The 21,724-nt window shown below is 38.9% G+C and overlaps 1 protein-coding gene across 1 annotated transcript in view; it reads right to left on the reverse strand.

Moving 5' to 3' along the window:
- SNRK (SNF related kinase) overlaps positions 1 to 21,308 on the reverse strand; it is a 49,157-nt gene extending 27,849 nt beyond the window's left edge. Inside the window, exons 1-3 of the mRNA XM_023529028.1 lie at positions 21,250 to 21,308; positions 11,366 to 11,427; positions 7,450 to 8,144 (exon numbers count right to left, since the gene is read on the reverse strand). Of these exons, the coding sequence (XP_023384796.1) occupies positions 7,450 to 8,038 (589 nt within the window). The 5' untranslated portion in view covers positions 8,039 to 8,144; positions 11,366 to 11,427; positions 21,250 to 21,308. The remainder of the gene's footprint in view (positions 1 to 7,449; positions 8,145 to 11,365; positions 11,428 to 21,249) is intronic.
- Between the last annotated feature and the right edge of the window lie 416 nt (positions 21,309 to 21,724).

Consider the following 21,724-nt stretch of genomic DNA (forward strand, 5'->3'; position numbering starts at 1 on the left):
CCAAAGGACCTGAAATGGTTTTTCACTTACTAAATAAGCACAGAATGTGATTTAAAAAATGGAGGGCGGGGGGGGAGGGGGCTCTCACCTCAACTCTCAACAGCAAAAAAGAAGAAATACACACTCTTATTCACTTTTTGAACCTAAAAAGGTTAAAAAAATTTCCCCTAACACTTATTCTTTAAAGAACATTAAAATTAAAACAGGGAATCTATTTTCCACTAATAACTAAAAACATTTGATTCTATGGGTTTATTAAATCGGCAGTCGGCAAGGCTGGATAGATGCACATCAGAATCCCAAGAAAGCTATGGGTGTTGGCCTCACCCAAGACAATCTACAGCAGGGTCCTAGGGGTGGGGCCCAGGCAAGGCTGGATGGCTGGTTGGTTTAAATCTCCTCTCGGTGAAATTGATGGGCGGTAAGTTGAGAACCATCAGTTTAAATCTTAGCATGCCACGGCAACAGTAGAGTAAATTATGCTTCTCAGAATAGTGTCAGCATACATCTCATTTGATCTGAGCCTTATAACACGGTGAGAACAAGAAGCATCAGAGCCAAAAATACAGTAGGGAAAACATTAAAAACACATAAAGCATTTCTATCATATTTTTCAAGCCTCTCACTGAAAAGTCAATGATTGAGTTAGCCTGAAAAAACCATTTTTACGGTGCCTATAGAATATACCACCCATAACATCTCATGCTCAAGAATCTTTACTGCAAGTATCAAACCCAATAGTAGCTTATTTATAAAACCCAAAAGATTTTACTCAAGGCATAGAAGCTCTGCTACCTGCTTCTCAAATACTTAATTACGCAACATTCACATGATAAGCCAATACATTGTGAATACACAACCAATACTGAATAGAGTGCTTTTATCTACAATTGGTTTGTGCCAGATCGATTCATTGTGATTTCTGAAATAACTGTCATTTCTAATAGGTATGTGAAACTTCAGAAAGTTTAGGGGAGGATTTTCATTTTTTCTTTTGGTTTTATGCGACAAAATGATGAGGTTATAGTTTGTACCCTTACAGAGTATGTGACCTTGCACTTGGTGGCTGGGTTTGGAGGGTGTGTGCCACATTTCTACGGATATCTTTTTCAGTTCTCGACAACTGAAAGCTACATGTGTGACCATGCCTGGACCCCAGGTTGCAATGCAGTTTCTGCTGGGCACATACCATGCAGGCAGGTTGTACGTTTACCTTTTAAAATAAAACAAACAAGGGACTACTTCAAAGCAGACCGAACTTCCTTCCCTATGCTGAGGAGAGGCACGAATCTTTATCCCTTAAAAATATATAATCCCAAAGTCCACGCTCGGGCCTAAAACTGTGACACAAGCCGAAGGTCTTCTAATCCAGAACCCTTCAGGGCCCATACATGCAACTGCCAGGAGTCTAAGAGTAAGTAACGTAAAATTTAACCGGGTTCTGACTCTGGGAAGAGAAAGGCAAGTCAAGGAACAGGGAGGGACGCGTTGCTGAGACAACCGTCTCCAACACACAGCAACTCTGAGACGGGAAGTGAACGCGGGCGCGCAGAGCTGGTGCAGCGTGGGAAGCACTGTGAAAGCAACTACGTTCACAGCTCTTCTGGAATGAATCGAAATAAAAGCAAGGGGTTATCGATTCGTGCCATAAATTCTCGCAGCAGACTTCTATAAACCAAAGAGAAAACTTCCGATCTGTGGATGTGCTTTTGGACTATTTCGATCTCAAAGGTGAAAGTTCTACCCCAAAGGTATTATGGCTTAGGTTGTACTATCTGCACAGAAAGAAGTAATCCTTTCAAATTTTTAAAAAATACTTTAATACGTAAATATTTGAAAATATTAGACACATAATACTGCAATCAGTTCTTTTAGGGGCCACCCATCTGCTAAGTTCTCCAGGAGACTCTTTTTAGGAGGGAGTAGGCTGAGATATTCTACCACGGGACCAGAGCAGAGCAAGGAACAACTGTCTGCTTTGAAGCACACTAGATGCAGCCTCTCGGTTAACCACGGGTCTTGGCTTGAACATGCCAGATTTCCAAAAACTCACATATTATACAAAACATAAATTGCATATAAATCAATAGTCAAGAATGTCTCAACTTACGTTTTACGAATCTACTTTTTCACAAGACAAGGCCATTCTTTTCAGATAGACCAGATGGTCATTTTTAAATTCACACTGGATTTTGAGATGTTTTTCAAATGCAGTAAGTTAGGTCAAAGAAAGGAATAATTAAAGATGCTTAAGAATACAATTTTAAGATGTGCCATAGCCTTCATCAGATCTTAAGGCATCACTGAGCCAGTAAAAGTTAAGAATTACTGCTCTAAATAAATACAAATACATACTTTTAACATGATGAAAGCTAAATGCTTTTACCTCAGAGGATACAGGACAATTTTTGGCTGATTACCTGGTTTTAAAATTATTTTTATTTTTAAAAATATAGTATAAGACTGACATTTCTTAGCACGCAATTGAACACTGCAAAAATGTGATGTATTTCTATCACAGTGACTTTCATTCCCAGACAGTAATCAGGCATTATTATTAAAAATAAAGTAAAAACAACCCCTACACATCTCAGGAACATCTACATTGAAATACTTGTCTTTCAGGCAATGAATAATATATATTATTTTTCAATTTTTAATTTTGAAATAATCATAGAGTCACAGGAGTTGCAAAAACAAACAAACAAACAAACAAAAAACCCAAAAAAACAAAACCAGGGAGATTCCATGTACCCTTCACCCAATTTTCCTCAGCAGCAACATCTTGCTTAACATAGCACCATAACGAAACCAGGCCACAGACACTGGTCCTGTCCACATAACTTATTCGGATTTCGCCGTTTCACACGTGCTCGTGTGTGTGTCCATGTAGTTTCCATGCAGTTTTCTCACACGTGTAGATTCACGTAACTGCCATCAAATGCGGAAGTGTCTGTCATCACAGGGTTCCTACACGCTACACCACTCGCCACCACCTCTAACCTCTGGCAGCCACCAATCCGTTCTTCATCTTTATAATTCTGTTAGTTCAAGAGAGTTATAGGAACGGAATTATACAATACACAAACTTTTGAGATCGGATTTTTTTCACTCAGCATAATCCCCTTGAAATCTACCCAAACTGCTGCACCAACAGTTTGTTCCTTTTTACTGCTGCAAGGATGAACCACAGTTTCACCATTCACCTGTTGAAGGACATCTGGGTTTTTTCCAGTTTTCGGATGTTACAAATAAAGCTGCTATGAACATCCACGTACAGGTTTTTATGTGACAGCAGGCACTCATTTCTCTGGGAGAAACAGCCAGGAGTGTATGGCAGTACATATTTAGGTTTATAAGAAACTTCCCGGTAGGAATTTCTGGGGTACTTCTTGCTAGAAGACACAGACCAGAAACAGGAAGGAACTACATCAAGACAACCAATAGAGGGATTAATTCTGCTCACCCTGTTAACTCACCACGCACGAACAAGCAGACACTTATTCCAGGAGAAAGGAGCGACTGTGGGCGTTAGAGGTAGAGGTGAACTGACAGCCTGTCATACTGTAAGACCAGATTCCAGGACATCCCACTTAGCCACACCTGGATCCTCTCCCACATCCACGGTAAGCAGACTACAATACTCAGACATCATATTCACAGACAGTTACGAGGGACTCTCAGAAACAGAGATAAACACATAACTAACAATCCCCTAGCACTTAGGAAAAACGAGCACACCCTGAGAGACAAACCAGCTCATCGAACAAAAGAACCAATACCCAGGAACGACCACTTAATGGAGCACTCACAGAAGTATTTACACTATGCTTCACAGCATCAATGCATGAAATGTAATCCTACAATGAAAATAAAATTAGTCTCACGTCAACATTCGCACTGGCAACTTTAGAGGCAAAAAAATGAGAAAATATCTTCAAAGTTGGAAGAAAGATGATTTTGAACATGTATTTCTATACCCAGCCAAATTACCATTCAACTATAAGGACTCAGGGAATTTTTCACAAATCCTCTCCAAAGGATTACGTAAAAAACAAAACCACAGACAGGAAGGTCAAGATTGAATGGTAGACCAAGACATTTGTAAAATTAAGTCTAGGTAAGTCTGTATTATAAATAAATAAAAGCAAATAAAAATCTGTTACTAAAAGAGAAGTGAAAACAAACTATGGTGTTTGTTTGTAGGGTACAGGGAATAACATGGACATTGATTAACTCTGGACATCAAGGGTAGACATTTACAAAAAGAAAAACCACATCATGCAAACCACTGGAGGAGAAGCACAGAAAACTTTCATAACCCAACAAAATATGAGATAATAAAAAAATAACCAGGCAAATGAAAAGCATAAAATGTGTTAGCACAAGTAAGTCTAAACATTCCAGTAATAAATATGAATAGATTAAATTCACCTAGTAAAAGACTGACTCATGGATTAGACACAAAGTACACCTACATATTGTTTTAAAAACATAAACCTAAAACCAACTGACAAATTAGAATCCAAGGTAATAAGCATAAAATAAGCAGTTTCACATAGATAAAAGGTATGTATCTAGCCCATCATGTAAAATAGATTACAAACTTCTATATATTTAATAAAGCTTGAAAATAGCATGTATAAAACAAAAATTGATAATACAAAAATCACAGATTAGAGTAAGAGAATAGCATAATTTAGAAAATAACATCAAAATAAAAACATGACACAAAGGAAAAAATTACAAAATTAACCACCTTAATCCTGTATAAAAACTATACCAAAAATACAAACATTTCAATCACACAGGGAAGAGTCACCAAAAAATGATTATGTATCAAGCCACGTAGAAAACCTAAAAATACTCCCCAAAGCAGAAACCAATCAGGCACATTTATTGACGACAACGTACTAAAATTAGAAGTCAAAAACCAAACAGCTAAAAGGGAAACTAGATCTGCCCACTTTGAGTGTTAAGAAACCAAAAAACTTGTGGGTTAAACAAGAAACTCAATTAAAAAAGGAAGAAAACAAACAAAAAAAAAACCCCTCAAAGATCCTAGAAAGAATTAAAATGAAAGAAAAGGTAATGATATAGAAAACAAAAAGTCCAGCTGATCAGTAAAACCAAAAATCTGGTTCTTTGAAAATAATAATAAAACTATTCCTCAGCTAAGTCTCAGTATGGAGGACCCAAATACTCTAAAACACTTAGTTGTAAAATGGAACCAAAGTTCTAACATCTGGTAATTTAATAAAATTACATTTTAATCTTTGTCTCCACTAATTTCACTAAGTACCTGTAAAAATTCACTGACTGATTTTGGCACAATAAACTAACATTTTATTAAGAGAATAACTGTCCGTCTGATTTTTAATGCAATTCTGTATTTATTTCAAGCACACGATTACACAAAATGAATTGAAATAAAGAAGTTACCTGTGAACTCTACCCAACCTTACTTCATCGACACAAGGTAACCATTTATCAGACTGCTGATTATTCTTCCAAGCAATTTCTTTTCCTTTCAAAAAACTTAAGTTTTATTATGTAATATTTAAAGTATAAGAGAGACAAAAGAACATTACCATGAACACCTATGTATCTACTTAGGAAAGAAACATCACCAACATAGCTAAAACCTCTACCTTCGCCTGCCCCTCAGAAGGAATCATCTTGATCTCATGCATTCTCCATACTTCTCTTCGTGTGCACGCATCCCTAAACAACGTATAACACTGTTCTGCATGTTTTAAGCTTTTATATAAATGTTATAACACTATATGTACTCTTCGCCAATTTTCTTTTCTCTTAAATGTTCCACTTGTGAACTCCAGCCATGCTGACATATGTAGCTCATTAATTTTCACCAGCACATAGAGTTCCATCGTATAAATATTGAATGGCTTATTGCCCTGCTGATGAATATTCCATAATGCTATCAGGAACATTCTTTGAAAACCCCTTGTGTACCTGAGTGAGAGCTTGTCTAGGGTGTGCACCTAGGAGCAGAACCGCTGGGTCTCAGGCTGTGTACATCTTTAACCCTACGAGATACTGGCAAATTGTCCTGTGCATAGAACGCGAGTTCCTAATGTCCTATAGTCTTATCTACTCTTGGTTTTGTCTGACTTCAGCTTTTCCCAACGTGCAAAGTAAGAAATGGTGTCGTAATGGGGTTTTTAATTTGCCTTGCCCTAACAGTGAGGCTGAACGCCTTTTTTTCATGTTGAGACACGTAAGTTTCCCCTTCTGGACATTCTTGGCTTCGTTTTCTGATTAGAGCTGCTCCACTAATCAAAAGTCTCTGGCTAAATGTTCTCATGAAAGACTCAGTGGAGCGTGCTTATCTGTAGCAGGCAAACCCATTCGTTCGCCCTTTCTTTTCCAGAGCACATGGCCTAACACTGAAAAGCACTGCCTCGGTGTACAGAGTATTCAGCATCAGATCACGAGTCTTCAACGTGCTCGTCCCCATGTGTCTTTAAATCTTCTATAACTTGCAAATGATCAGAATGCAAATGGAAGACTCATATCTATGAAGTCTCACCTCGTATACATGTAATATCGGGGCATATTTTTCCAAGAGTAAACTAAAAATTTTTAAAGCTCACCATACCATCAGATTAACAAATCCTTAAAAATTAAAAATAAATTCCTACACGACCTTCGAAACAGATGTGATGCCAAGGGGGACAAAGCTGGCACAAGCTAAAAAGCAGTTAACACGTCCACCGCAAGTAAATAACTCGTGAGTGAGTGAGAGCACAAAAACATGCTGGCGGGAAGGGCAAGGGCAGCTGGGAATGCCCAGAGCCACCGCCCTTCAGGAGCCCACCACGTAGTAGGCATCTGTATGTCAATTTCCTATCCTACACATGAGATGGACAATAATAACCACACAAGTTGCTGTGAAGAGTAAGATAATATGGGAATACAATAATACAGTACCTATATGTGATCTGATTCTATTTTATGAAGAAATGATACAGAGAGGTCAAGTGCACTGCTCAAGGTCACAATAAATGGTTCCAATGCCCACATTCTTCACGCTGCACTGTAATGTTCACAATACCTTCCCAATATGAGTCTCAATGATTATTAAAAGGTATTCACAGGTAGAAGATGACTGAAGAATCTAAGATAGGAAAAGTATTCAGACCTTAAAAAAATTACAATAAACAGATGAGAGTTTACCTTAGATGATAACTTACTCATTTTCCCTTGTACTAAACAAATATATTTTAAACATCTGCCATTTAAAGGGTAAAATAAACTAATTGCCAGCTTCAGGGATAGATGGCAACCCTAAAACCCAGTCTGTTAAATAAGACATATCTCACAGACGTCCTCTTAGAAATTATTTTTAGATAAACCACCACTGATTTGACCAACTACACTCTAACCAGTGGAATTCAAGTGGGCAGATACTGGAAGGGTACCTACCTACTGCGGGTGCATCATACTCATCACCAAGCAGAATTTCTGGAGCAGAATACGCAAGAGATCCACAGCTTGTAGTGAGCTTCTTCCCTGGTTGAAATTTGTTGCTGAAACCAAAGTCTGTCAACTTCACAAGACCTTGTTTTTCAAAGAAGACCACGTTCTCTGGTTTTAGGTCTCTGTGAACCACATGGAGTTTATGGCAATAAGATATAGCATGTACTATCTGAGCAAAGTACTTCTTGGCTAAGTCTTCATTAAGACCCTCCTCGTGTTTCATGATGTAATCGAACATATCTCCTCCATCCCCAAGTTCTAGGATAAGGTATAGTTTGGTCTGCGTGTCGATGACTTCATAGAGGCGAACGATGTTGGGGTGCTGCACTAGTTTCATGCACCTCACTTCTTGGAAAAGATGACCAGTGGCTAGTGTGTCCAATTTTGTCTTGTCAATAACTTTGACTGCCACTTTTTCACCTGTAAAGACATGCCTGGCGAGTTTAACCACTGCAAAGTGACCTCGACCCAAGGTTTTATCCAGATCGTATAATCCAGCAATCTTTCCATCATACCCTCGCTTGAATCCTGCCATGCTGGTCCAACAGAAGAAAAAATATTTACACTGTTTGAAATGGGTGTTCTCATATAAGAGTATCTGGTGAAAATAAGGAATTCATTTTCAATGTTGCCATGGACATCTACAAAACAAGAGAAACAAAGTTTCTATAACTTTTCTTTTATAACTTAATAAAGAGAAGCTTGAAATAAATTGAAACATGAGGGCCATTTATAACAACGTATTTATATATTTAGGGTTTACATTATAAAGGTTGAGAATTAAATACCACATTAAAATTTGCAAACTGCAAAACGATTAGTTTGTTACAACATTTTTTTGGTAATGTCAAAAATAAGAAAACTGGCAAGTGTGATAAGCTATGTTTAAAAAAAAAAAAAGTTCCAAAAGTAATTTCAATTAGTGTCTTTAAAAAAGGCAAAAATTGACAAGAAGGGGAAAACACAAAGAATAAAATAAACACCTGGACAGAAACCCAACAACTTTTTCTGTTATTAAAAGACTAGCGCTATTTCCTGTAATACAAAAAAAAAAAAAAAAAATTCCTTTGGTCAAGCCTTTCCTTACTCTCCCAGCTGAAATTATCTGCCCTCTCCGCATCACCTTGAGCCACCTCTGTCTCGGGTGGTCTTATCCTATAGATTTTTATATACACCATCCCCATTCTGAGTCTGCAAGGTGCTTGACACGGTTCTATTTTTTTCTTCTACCCTCCCCTAACATCTAGAACAATGTTCTACATATAACAGATAATCAAAATTTTGTTAAATTTTGAAATGCAACTTTTTCCCAAAATGTTTACAAGACAATTGTTTGCTTTTTTGTCACGAGTGCCTAGAACTGTATCCGGCACGCATCAGGTACTTAATAAATATTTGCTGCCTGGTACTCACTCTTTGTACTTATCAGTTATGTTTACCTTTATTACGGTTTTCCAACTCTCAAACAGAACCCACCATGATCTGCTTATATTTCAAGAATAAACAGCATGCATTCTTAAATCACTGAAGTCTTTAAGATCATCTGGTTTTAAAGACCATATCTCATAGGGCATTTCAAATTCTCAAACTATGCAAACATTAAATATAGAAATAGGTTCTTATAAATGACCCTGACTCAAAAAAAATAATTTGTATAAAATTATACCAATTTGTATAAAATTTGTATAAAATTGTATAATTTGTATAAAATTATACAAATTAAGACATCACTTTAAATTTCACAGACTGAACACCCACTATTATTTTCTCGAACCAAAATTTAACAGAATTAAACAAAAAAATCCAATGAGGACTACGGCAACCTCCCAGGACTAGCTCTTTCCTATTAGTGCACGGCCAAGCATTTGGTAGTCTTTTCTAAAGCTCCCAGTAGAGTTTCACATTTTCAGTTATTTTTTTTTTATTAAGAAAAGTACTTATATTATTTACTGCACTTAGATGACAAAATCTCAATGAACTAAATTGTACATAAAATAAGGTAGTTTAAAAAAAATCACTAACATGAAATGCCTTTAAATCTCGTATTTGGTTAAAAAAAAAAAAAAACAGAAGAAAAGCTAACATCTATTGCAAACCTACTGTAAATAATTCATGCAAAATGAATCAACCTGGTGTCACTGGATCTTGACAATGCTAAGAGGTCAGTATTAGCTCCATTTTTACAGCCAAGGAACATTTTGTTCTAGATTCTATAATGTTCTTGGTATATGTGTGACGGTAAGTGCTGAAGCTAAGTTTTAAACAGAATTCTTATTTCAAAGTCCATACCCTTTCTAAACATTTGACTATTTCCAAAATGGTTACATTTAGGATAATAATATCTTAAGAGTTAAAATATCAACTATAAAAGAGGCATAAAGTCATTCTCATATGCAAATTGAAATGATGTGAATCACATATCTGGGACTCCCTCCAAAAAAAAATAAATACATACATATATATATATGAGCTTGAAAAGCCAATGTTAATATGTATACTAATGTTTCTTATGTTTTAGTAATTACTGTAATAATAAATATCAACCACCCTTCACTGAATTGGTACAATATGTCAGTCACATGCCAAAAGCTTTACTTCATCCTCATTTAATCCCTATAATTGCCCTCTGAGATAAGGATAATTAGCCCCATTTGGAGGCACAGAAGTAGTAAGTTGGCCTGGGCTACAGAGCCAGTGTGTAAAGAACTGGGATTCTAACTTAGGGCCCTCTGTCACCAAAATCTCCACTCTTAACCACTATGCTACACTATGCTACAAATTAGTTTGTTCCTGCAAATTAATTTCAGAAACCGAAACTAAATTGTTTCTATGAAGATTTTTAAAATAAAACCAGTACTATGAACAAGAGTTGGGGAAAAAAACCCCAAATTTCTTCTATACTGTGTATTATCCTTGGCATCTGAGCTAATAATTTTAATGATAAGATTTACAGGAAAATCCAAGTGGAAAGATCTTGCTTTCTCTGGACAGTAGTTGCCTAAAAGAAAGTTTAAGTCAGGCATATTAATTTTCATATATAGAAACTCCAAGCAAAATCCAAGGGGCAGAAAGCTATCTTTAAAATCTTTAACTTCGATTAGTTATAAAGGCAGTACTTATTCTTAAAATTCCACCCAAGTCCATGTTTCCATTGTATAAGCTTACAAATGCAACTTTAGGTTTCAAAACAAAGTTCTTCAGGTTGCCCCCAAGTTATATATTTATTTTTTTCATCTATCACTTTAGATGTATTCCTGGAAGGTGGCATCTAAATCAGATTTGTTTAAATTAAATTTTAATTAGTTTTTAAATTTTGTTTTATTACAAAAGTAATAAATGAATATACAGATAAGGGAAAAACAATCTTTTCCAGGGTCTCAGACACCTAGATAATCACAACTAACACTCGGACGTTTCTCTTCCCAGAACTGTGCCAGCAAAAGGGCGCTATGGATCAATTTGTAATCCACTAGCAAGTTCATGGGAAAGAATCTTCCAGGGTCTCTTCAGAACGATGGAATACCCTGCAGTGAAATGACTGACCACGCTCACTATCGAAGAGTGTACTTTTTTTGTACACGTACTCCTTTTTCAGTGTCTATGAAACTACAACCATATACCTAAAAACAGGACATTATGATTAACTGGAGGTTGGAAAGAAAAGTAGCCTTATTATTGAACATCTTTTTAAATACTAGTCTATTGTCTAATCTTATTATCAAGTGTATTTCAAGTGAGCACAGGAAATAATTAAATCATTTTCTGGTCTTTGAGGATCATGCAGAGCCTGAAAATCACTGTGACCATGGACGCCAAATGTTAAGATGTGGCTTATATAAAATAAAGGTGACTTTGTACGTACCCTGCAAACTGCATACTGAATAATCCTTGTTATTATTGTATTTTGTTAGTTGAATCTTTCTCCTAAAAAAAAAAGAAAATAAAGAAAAAGATTTTAGTTTAGTTCTATTTGTTTTAACTTTGCTTAACATCAAAATATATTCCCTACGACTGAATCCAGACAAATAAAAATGGCATATTTGTCTTCAGTGACCCAGTCTCCCATTATCTTTCTTCCCTCATGAATTACAACCCATTCAATATTTACTAAATAAGAATTTCACTGTGAACAGATACATAGAGATTGTCCCAGGCAGACAGGTCAGAAAGATTATTCCACTGGGAGGAGGAGGAAACGGTGATAATGAACAATAGTAAATTCATCATTTTCTAAATGCCTCCTGGGTAACAGGCACCAAATCCACATTTCACAGACTCCTCACTAAGAGCCTGCAAGCAAGGCAGGCACGATGAGACTCAGGTTACCGGGGAGCGGTCTGCAGCTCCAATCTGCTCCTTCTGGCTTCGAAGCCCAACCTGCCTGCAGGAGTCCCTCCGGGCTCATGAAACTCCCTCCAACAGCAGAAGACAGCAACCTTTCCAACACACTGCCCTCTAGCAGGCCAGCAAAAATCAATGATGATGCCACCACCAGGGAACACAAAAACACCTTTGCCTTAGAGACTTTCCATCTGAGAGTAATGAGCAAACTATGAACAAAGAGAACGTGAGCAGATCACCGATATCTAAGTTCTGGGCACAGGTGAGGCAGCCTTGCGAGCCCTTCCGACACTGAAATAGCTCACAAATAACTAAGGGGCCTAAAAATTCTTACCAGGCCAAAGGCGATTCATACTAAAGGTCAGAGTCCAGGTAATCATTAAGCTCAAGTTCACGAGCTTGGGGGAAAAGGAGAGCAAAGAGGTCAGGGAGAGTAGGCAGGAAAGGTGAAAGAAGCAGCTAGACGTGAAAACAAATTTACTTCTGGGAATGAGGATGAAGAGAGATGGAGACAGTTCTGCAGCACGAAACGGGGCCGGCAGAAGCATGGGCACAACAAAACCCAGTGACGGGAACCCTGGGATGCCCGCCTGGTCCTTCGGCTCCAAGCGAGAAACAGTAGTTCTCCCCATCACCTGTGTCTGCTTCTCTCTTTCAGCAGTTTCATCTACAGTCTCTAGGGCAAGGCGCTGTGGTGGTCCAGTATGGTTGGCACATGGGAGGCCAAAGACTAGATCTGAATCTCAGCTCACCAATCCATAGCTACGGAACTGAGCAAAACCTGATCTCTCCATACGGTGGGTTTCCTCATTAGAAACTGTGAGCTGTAAGAGTGGACCTCACGGGTTGCGGTGAGGAATAAAGGAATGAATATAGGTAACGTGTTTAGCATAAAACCTGGCACAGATTCATTAAATGCCAGCTACCACCGCCATGATCACTGTTATACTGATGGTATTCTCCCAAGGAGAAATTCTTTGTTTTCCACTCTACTTCAAGAGAATGAATTTACTGAGCTATTTCTTCTCTCTGGCTTTCATCAAAATTCTGCTGTTCATTTTCCTAAAATGTATTAAATTTAAAATGGGTGCTTATAAGAGTGATAAAGGAAATAATGTCTCTGGTTGAGCATCAAAGTCTGACGCTTCTTCAATAAACCATCACACAAAATCTACTTGCTTTTAAAATGATACTAAGATAACTTTCTATCAAATCTATCCTTCCAAAAAAGGACTAAATATTCTTTCACATTTTTCCCATCAAATATATTCTTATAGAAAAATCTCAAAAATACAAAATAAAAAATAGAAAGAATAAAGAGGCATCCGCAGTCCTACCACTGAAATCAGCACTATTCATATTTTGGTGGCCTTTCTGCAAATATTCATACGCAGCTTCTTCCTTACGTTGTTTTGCGAAGGTGTGATTATTCTGCATATAACGTCTTATCCTGCATACTGCTTTTTCACTTTCCTGTCACTTTCCTTTCAGCATTTTTGTTTCAATTACGAAAGAAATATCTGTGCAATGCAGGGGAAAATGCAATTAGAACATATAGATTGGCAAAATGACAGGAATTTAAAAAAAAATCATCCATTACTCTGTCCTCTGTGATAACCTCCGTTAACATTTTGGTACAAGGCCTTCCATTATTTTCTATGTATAATATATGCCCAGACACAAAATTTTTAAATAAAATGCAATACGCACACACACACACACACACGCACACATGCACACATACATGAACACATGGAGGGAGAGGAGGCTGTATCCGTTTTTAAGTATTTCTCCTCACAAAACAGTAAGTTCATTCTAGAAAATTTGGAAAATGCAGAAAAGTACAAAAGAGGTAAAAGAAAAAAAAAAAAAACCCACAAAACCCCAGCTGTCATCTCATCTAGGATGACCTCTCTTCAGGCTGGAGTATACATCCTTTATACCTATGCTTCTTTACCAAACTAAGACAGCGTATACGAAGTATGAGAACTACTTTTTCCTCTATATGATGAACGTCTTCCACGCACTCGGTTGTTCTAAATCAATATTTTTAATGACCACGTAGCTAAGACGACATCTTTTAAAGCAGGAAAACCACTAAATCAGGCCACGGTAAAGCTGTCTTATTCGGCGTGCTCACACATGCATGGAACTAGAATGGGCCCAAGCGAAGCAGACCAAGTCGTCAAGAGCGTTTCTAATATGGAAATTCATGTGTGAGAAACAAGTGCCAGTGTGTGTGGCAAGAACAGCCTGATGTGCTCCCAGCTGAGAGAGCAGAAGCACCGGGCGGGTGTGGCTGGGGAAGAGGAAGGAAGCGTGGGCGGCTCCACACACATTTTGCAAGCTGCTGAAAACAGTTGTAGAACCAGCCTCTGTTAAACCTACTGTCGTTCTAGAATTCGCCCTGTTATTCTTGTCAAAATTCACTTTTAACTTTGCACTGACATCGCCACCACTGCGGTGTGGTCCGTGCATCAGATGAACGTCTTCCACTCACACCTGCTCCGGGAGAGGGGAGGACAAAAAAAAAACAAAAAAAACACGGCACGCTGAGCGAAGCTGGCTCTGCCTGGACCGTTAGGCACCGAGCCACCGCCCGGGGAAGAAGAGGGTTGAACGTAAAAGGGCGTGTGCGAAAATCAGGCCACTTCTGCGGCCGCCCCACGTTTTGTGTGGGAAATTATAATCGTCCCCACAAAATCCGCCCTCCAATATTCAAATGTGCCCAAACCTCCCAAATTACATGCTTTAAAAAAAAAAAAAAAAAATCCAGGCCCTCTCATACAAACAACTAAAAGATGAGCTTTTGCAAAGCCACACTGAAACTATATTTAAGCTTCTTACACATGGAAATTATCCTGTATCTTCTACAAATATCAAAGAATGAAAACTGTAATTCTTACTCATGGGAAATATCAAATTAAACTGTATGTTTATAGAAAAGCCAACTTAAATGGAGGAACTAACGTTCTCTCAATGAGTATTACCAACCTGACCTTACTGCTGAAATTTCAAAGATATCTATAACGAAAATGGCATAAGCTGAAAAGAAGACAGTAGACTAAATCCTCCAGGAAAATCAATAATCTCCAAAAAAAAAAACAACCAACAACAAAAAACCACCTTACCATGCGGTCACCGCTGCTCTTCCCTTTACCCAAAGTAAACAATAGTCCATATTTCTAGAATAGCACTCCTCCACCTGGCAGTTATCAATGTAAGCTATAAATCGAAGATGAAAAAAACCACAAATAGGAAACAGGTCTAGGTCACGGACGGCCCGTTTTTCACTGAACTGGTTGACTACTGCTATGTGGTCACCCTGTAGTGTCAGTCTGCAGTCACTGGATGGAATTTAGATGGGAACTACAAATTAAAAGGTTAAAGTCAACTATTTCTTACAAGGAAGATCCTAATAGCCAAAATGGTACCTCCAAATGACGAAGGGGCTATTTTCCAATGAAAGGTAACTAACTGCCTAATAAAGTACGTTCTGAAAGTTTTCTTCCACATCGTCAATGTTAATGGACTCAGGGCCGTTGAGGTGACCAGGAAAGCCGGGCTGACAAGCCTGCTCCAGCCCCTCGAGGCAGCGATTAGGTTGCCGATACAGATCGAGCCTTTGAAGTGCTGGTTTAAGTAATCTTAATTTCCTTTAAGTAAAACAGATTATAGTCCAGGATACACCATGGAGCTTGAATGTATTCAGGAGTCAAGCGATTTATTAACTGACGTAGAATAGTACTTAATATTTGTAGAGAGAAAGGGGTTATTAACATCCAAGCCACAAAACCTGGACCAACAGCACAGATAAGAAGTTCAAATTCCTGAACAGAATTGCCTCTCGTCAAAGTGATGAAAAATGCTAAGCATGTCACTATGTCTACCTAAGGGTAAGTGAGCCTTAAAAATTATTAGTATGGTGACAGCCCTAGTATAAAGTGCTCACAAAACAAACACTGACTTCAGTAATAGCCAGTGTGTAGAAATTACTCCAAAATAAATAAAGTCAACCCACAATTACTTCTTTGCCAGGAAAACAGAATATAAATTGGAAGTTATGGAGAATTAAAAAATAATCTAAACCTCTCTTCCAAAGTTTTTCTCAAACTGTCACAACTCCTTTTGACTCCCTATCATCTTTTCGCCCCTCCTGATTTTGTGACAAAGGTGGTCATTAAAATATGGTCCAAAAGGAATGTTGGAACATAAAAAATAAACTAATCCATACACAAAAATACTGGCACCCAACATTTCACCGACTTTGCCTGAAAAGACAGAATCATTTGGGGATTCTTTTACCCTTCTGGGACTACAAATGACCTTTCTGAAAAGCGATCTGGCAGTGTATGTATCAGGAGCCTTAAAATAATTAATACCCTTGATTTAATAATCTTACTACCAGATTTATGTCTTAATGAAATAAAGACATGGACAAAGATTTATATATAACAATGTTCAGTGATATTTATATACGCAAAGAAAAATCAGAAAAAACATAAAAGGTCTACAAATACGGAAATGGTTAAATCACAGTATGCTGCTGTGTTCTGAGGTTATTTAATCTCATGGGGAAATTCTCGTAATAAAGTAAAAAAATTCACATACCAAATGTCATGGCCTATGATTCCTATAAGTAAAAAAACTGACACACCAAATTTCATGACATCTGAGTCCAATAAGCAAAAAAATTCACATACCAAATTTCATGGTATATGATTCAATTGTTTTAAAGTATATAATTTGTCTGTATTGATAAAATTATAGAATTTTTTTTCTCTTTATGCTTTTCTGTTCTTTTCAAATTTTTGGCAGTGAATGTGTGCTGCTTTTAAAATCTAGGAAAGGTGGAGGTTATTAAAAATTCAACTTTATACATAATTAGTCATTCCATTTACTCTTCCATTGGGATCTATGAAATAAACCGATTTCCCTGAACCTATGTTGTCTAAAGCCTACTTACGTTATCTTAACAAACGAGACATATTCAAAGGAATATTTTGCTTCCCTTGGGGAACAATTCCTTCAGGCTGAGGAAGGGACAGAGAACAGAACAGAGTCTATTTTCATTAGCGAATAGTTGAGCTCTAGTTGTGTAGGACACGACGCAGTCCCTGTCCTCCAGAATCTTTCTAGAATCTTATGAATAAGTTTTCTACGTATGATAAATAATTATACCAGTTAGCTTAGGCCAGGCATGTCAAAGGAAGAGCAGAGGAGACTACAGGCAGGATGGGGGCAGCCCACAGAGCAGGGCTCACCTCCCACAGGAAGTAGGGGAACACCATTCCCGAAAGTGGGGGAAGTAGGCATCCGAGAGTACACATGGCTGCCGGGCTGGCGGGCTGGCTGGGGAAAGGAGGACACCAGTTTGGGTGAAGTTATGATCTGGGGTAGAAGCAAGGTAAGGTCAGTGGGGTCAAGAAGGCTGATCCTGAAAAATACCTAATGGCTCCCCATTGAGACAACTGCGATGAACTCTTACCTACTCAAAGCTAATGGAAAACTTGCCATACTAAATAATTCACCATATATCTATCTTTGAATTATACTGAAGGTCAATTAAAGTGTCATTAAAGAGGCGGCGTCTCGTCGTAGCTGATATGCGGCGTGGACAGGAGAGGACGCCATCGTTAACGTGAAAGCGACATAAGAATGAGGCCCCGGGAGAATCCGAACCCATTAGAAAGTTCACTGTTCACTTTAAAGTTTCATAGAACATCAAGTTCTGTTTTGTTGTGACGTGTCAGATCTCTCTCATTATCATCCATACTACTTTCCTAAAAATCTACTACTGACCTACATCGGTTTATAGAGAAATGAGTCCTACAGCAAAACCACGTGTGACTTTTCACTGTCTTGTTTCAAATTTTAAAACCGTCTTTTACTACCACACATGCTCGATTTAGAATTTCAGTTTTGTTTTAATGCCAGTCTCAAAAAAGAGTGAACAATTTAATAACTGGGCATCTACGTATGTACTAGACTCTTTACGCTGTTATGTCATTTATTCCTCAGAACCAACGATATAATAGAAGTATCACACCCATTTTACATATGAGAAAGCGGGGTCAAAGGGGTTCAAGACTTTCTTGGCTCCAGTGCTACACCCAGGTAGGAGCCGCCTAGACTGGACTCCGGGTCCACTGAGGCCAGGGCCTTGCGTCTTTCTCTACGATAATGCTTCCCTTTGACCTTGCCCTTCTAATTCCCAGGGAAACGACAGCACTAAAAGAAATCTATTTTGACATTTCTGTTGTTCCTCCAATTCTGACGTGCTATGCAAGTTACCTGCCTCAGCAATTAATTAAAAGGAGGAAATTCCCAGCGCCACCAAGGACTCACCTGATAAACATTATTAACGAAAAAATTCCATTAAAGGCTTTTCGAAATGTTTAGAAACTGCTTTTTAAATTGAGAAAGGAAGTTATAGCCAAATAACCATTCAAAAGATAGACTGAGGTAATTACTGGTCATCTAAAAATGGAATGGCACCTTGAAAGTAACTTCACCTTTAGAGTTTGCAAACAATTTTGTGATGGCAAGATTCCTTCCCAGTGGCAAAGGACAGCCAACACCAAGTACGTAAGTCAGGTAAGATTTAGGGAGGTTGTTTTCTGTTTAAAAACTTCACCCTTTCCAAAACTGCAATTTTAATGTACTTTGCAAATTACATTCTCTCCATTTGTTTCTGAAAAAGGATTTTCCTTCACAAGAGGATTAGCAAATACTCATAAAATAGGAGAGGCAAAGGATAAAATCAGTTCCTAAACCTGCAGGCTGAAAATTCTCATTCCAAATGTCTTCAGGAGCACTCATAATACCTTATGCCAATAAAGAGAGAACTGTCTAACCTGTACGAAATGAGGTAAAACAGAAAGCTAAATTTTACTTTAAAATTCAATCGTTCTGCTTTTGTCCACTGCTAAATAAAAAGGCTGTATAATATTTTAACTATTTTAAAAAGGGACCCATGAATACAGTATACTCCGGCTTCAGAGTCTGTCCACAAATATGTTAACACAATGTTCTAAATCTAAAATGAGCTCTATCTCACAGGGATGTAAAGTACAACATAGGGAACATAGTCAACAATATTGTAACAACTACAACTACGTATAGTGTCAGGTGGGCGCTAGACTTATCGGAGTGATCACTTTGTAAGGTATATAAATATCTATCATCACTACGTTGCACATTTGAAACTAATATATTGGATGTCAACTGTAATTGAAAAAATATAAATAAATAAAACGAACTTTATCTAGACAAGTTATACTTACAACATCTAAAACATAACCTCTCTGATACAGAAGAACCAACACGGCTGAATATTAAACCCCGTTCGATGTGTTATTCAAACATTTTCCCCTAGTTGTGCAATATGAACACAACAGCCTAAAAGGTGTGTGTGTACAGGGGGAGGGAACAACACCCTAAGATGCTGCATTTCAGAGTACCATGTGGCCCACTTTTCTTGCCATTTTGCCGTGGAGGTACACTTTAAAAATGATCAAAATGCAGTGGGAAGAGCATCAACTGCAGGATCTGGAGCCCCACAAGTTACTAGACTTCTACAGGCACAGTCTTTATAAAACCAAGATAATCGCCACCTCGGAGTGTTACTGAAAGCTAAATGGGACAGCGTCTATGGGCATGGTGTGAGTGGGGTCAAAATCACACAAAGATTTTTTCCACAGCTCTTCAGAACTGGCCTCCCTCCCGGGAGAGCCTGCTATCTGAGAAGGGCCACGCGCTTAGCTCCCCATTTCATTCTGGGATCAGCACCCTCGCCTCTAATTGGCTGAACAAACTGCTCCTAAGCATCTCCACTGGACATACTGGGAAGGTCTCTGCCTCAAGGTGTTTACAATCTCTTAGGAACAGACATATCAGAAGAGGTGTCTCTTCCCTGAATCTGCCTTGGGGAGTTCGAAGGAGGCATCTCAGAGAAATTCATTTTGTGTTCGATCTAAGAACTGAAACGGTGACGGTGGAGAAAGTCTTTCCAGGAGACGCCCGAGAGAGCTTAGAGCGACCAGGACAGAGACACATGCAGAGCATAGCAGACAAGGTCAGACAGGGAGGCAAGGGCCTATATGCTGTGCAAATCAGGTGACAGTCCACAGGTCTGGCTAGCCTGCCCGGGCTTTAGGGCCCAGCGGAAAGGTCACCTTCCCGACCACCACCTTCTCCCCACACCCCTGCACACAGGCATCCTGTGCCCTCTCCTGGCACCACGTCCTTTTCCGTTACGGCCCTTATCATGGCTGTGGTTATATAATTATTTGTGTGATCGTGGGATTAATAATCTGGGTCCCCCAGGAGACTAAATAGTAAATTCGGTCCGTGTAAGGCCCACGTCCGTTTTATTCAGCTCTGTATCCCAGGGCCTGCAGAGTACAGCATCAACCTCGAACATACAGATACATTTTACTAAATGAACAAATGAGAGCTGACAAAGAAGAGTCCTGAGCAGAGGAGCAGCAATCAGAGATGGCAGTTAAACCAACCACTCTGGCAGCCAAGGGAAGATCAGACTAGAAAGACAAGGCTAGAGCTGGGAGACAGGAGACAACTGAAAATGGTTCAGGCAAATGAAGACTTAAGATTTAAAAATGAGAGCGGCGATGATGAAGATATAATGGAGGAGACACACCGAGGAAGTAGAATCCGAGAACTCAATGCACAGGGGGCAAAGCAGAGGGGAATCTACGATGACACCAGTGGAGAGTGGTAAGAGGTGGAGACATTCACTCAGGCCAGGAGTACAGGACAGAAACAGACATTTCCTGAGCATCTACTACATGTCAGTGTTGGGTAGCTCTATACTGCTTTTACTTCTAAAATTCTGAATGCAAAACAATTTAAATCCAACCCAGCTGTGTTAAAATGGGTATGGTTTCTATTAATAGCCTAATAAAATCAACAAACTAAAGTTCAGATGTTTTGTTTCTTCCTGGGCACACTGACTATGCCCGAGGCTGTCTCTGGACTGGGGATGTAGAAATGAAAGAAGTGGTCTTTGCCTTCGCGGAGCTGACAGTCTTTTGGTTTTGAGAAAGATAACTGCATGTCAACAACTGAGGAACCAAGGCCCAGTGAGGCTATGATTTGACCAGTTACATGTCCTATAACCCACACTTTTGGAGAACTGATTTCATAACCTACATTTTCGGGCCAATATGCAGTTGAAGGAGTACGTGTTTAGAAGGACAAACAGATCCGATCTTGCTTTGAGGCTGGAGACACTCCAGAACTTAAAAACGTCACAGCACATAGGCAGACAATGCCCTCCGACTTTGAAGTAACTACTGAGTAGCCACATAGCAGCAGTCTGGGGCATACGACACAACAAGGAAGGAGAGGGAATGAGGCCTGATGTGTCATGGAAGAGCCTACCTGAGCAGAGACCAAATGCTGCAGGTGCCAAAGCAGAATCTCAGGAGGCTCTGGAAGTGACAGCAGAGAAATAAACGTTCAGGGGAGGTAGAGCAGAAATCCTCTTTAGACAGGTTCCTCCCAGCCCACCAGCAAGAAATGGTTTCCCATAAGATACAGGGTCTCTACTCAAAGATGATGTACAGAAAAACAGATGAGAAAATGATCCGCAGCAGGAATAATGTAGCTCCGATCATCCAGTGCAGACGACACACTTCCAGTGTTCACTCATAAGGCCACTAAGGCTGAGAGATTTTACATCAGCTCTTCCCAGACTAAAACAAAATACCAAGCTTAGAACCATGTCTCTACCTCTTTTCATCCACTTGGCTCTAAGTTCTTCTTCCACCACTTGACCTTGTCTTCTCATCCTCTCTGAACTCCCTGAGCCCTTTCTCCTCCTCTCTGCCTGGGAATTCCACCTGTCCTTCAAGAG

The sequence above is a fragment of the Pteropus vampyrus genome, unplaced genomic scaffold, assembly GCF_000151845.1.
Source record: "Pteropus vampyrus isolate Shadow unplaced genomic scaffold, Pvam_2.0 Scaffold35, whole genome shotgun sequence".
Taxonomy (NCBI): Eukaryota; Metazoa; Chordata; class Mammalia; order Chiroptera; family Pteropodidae; genus Pteropus; species Pteropus vampyrus.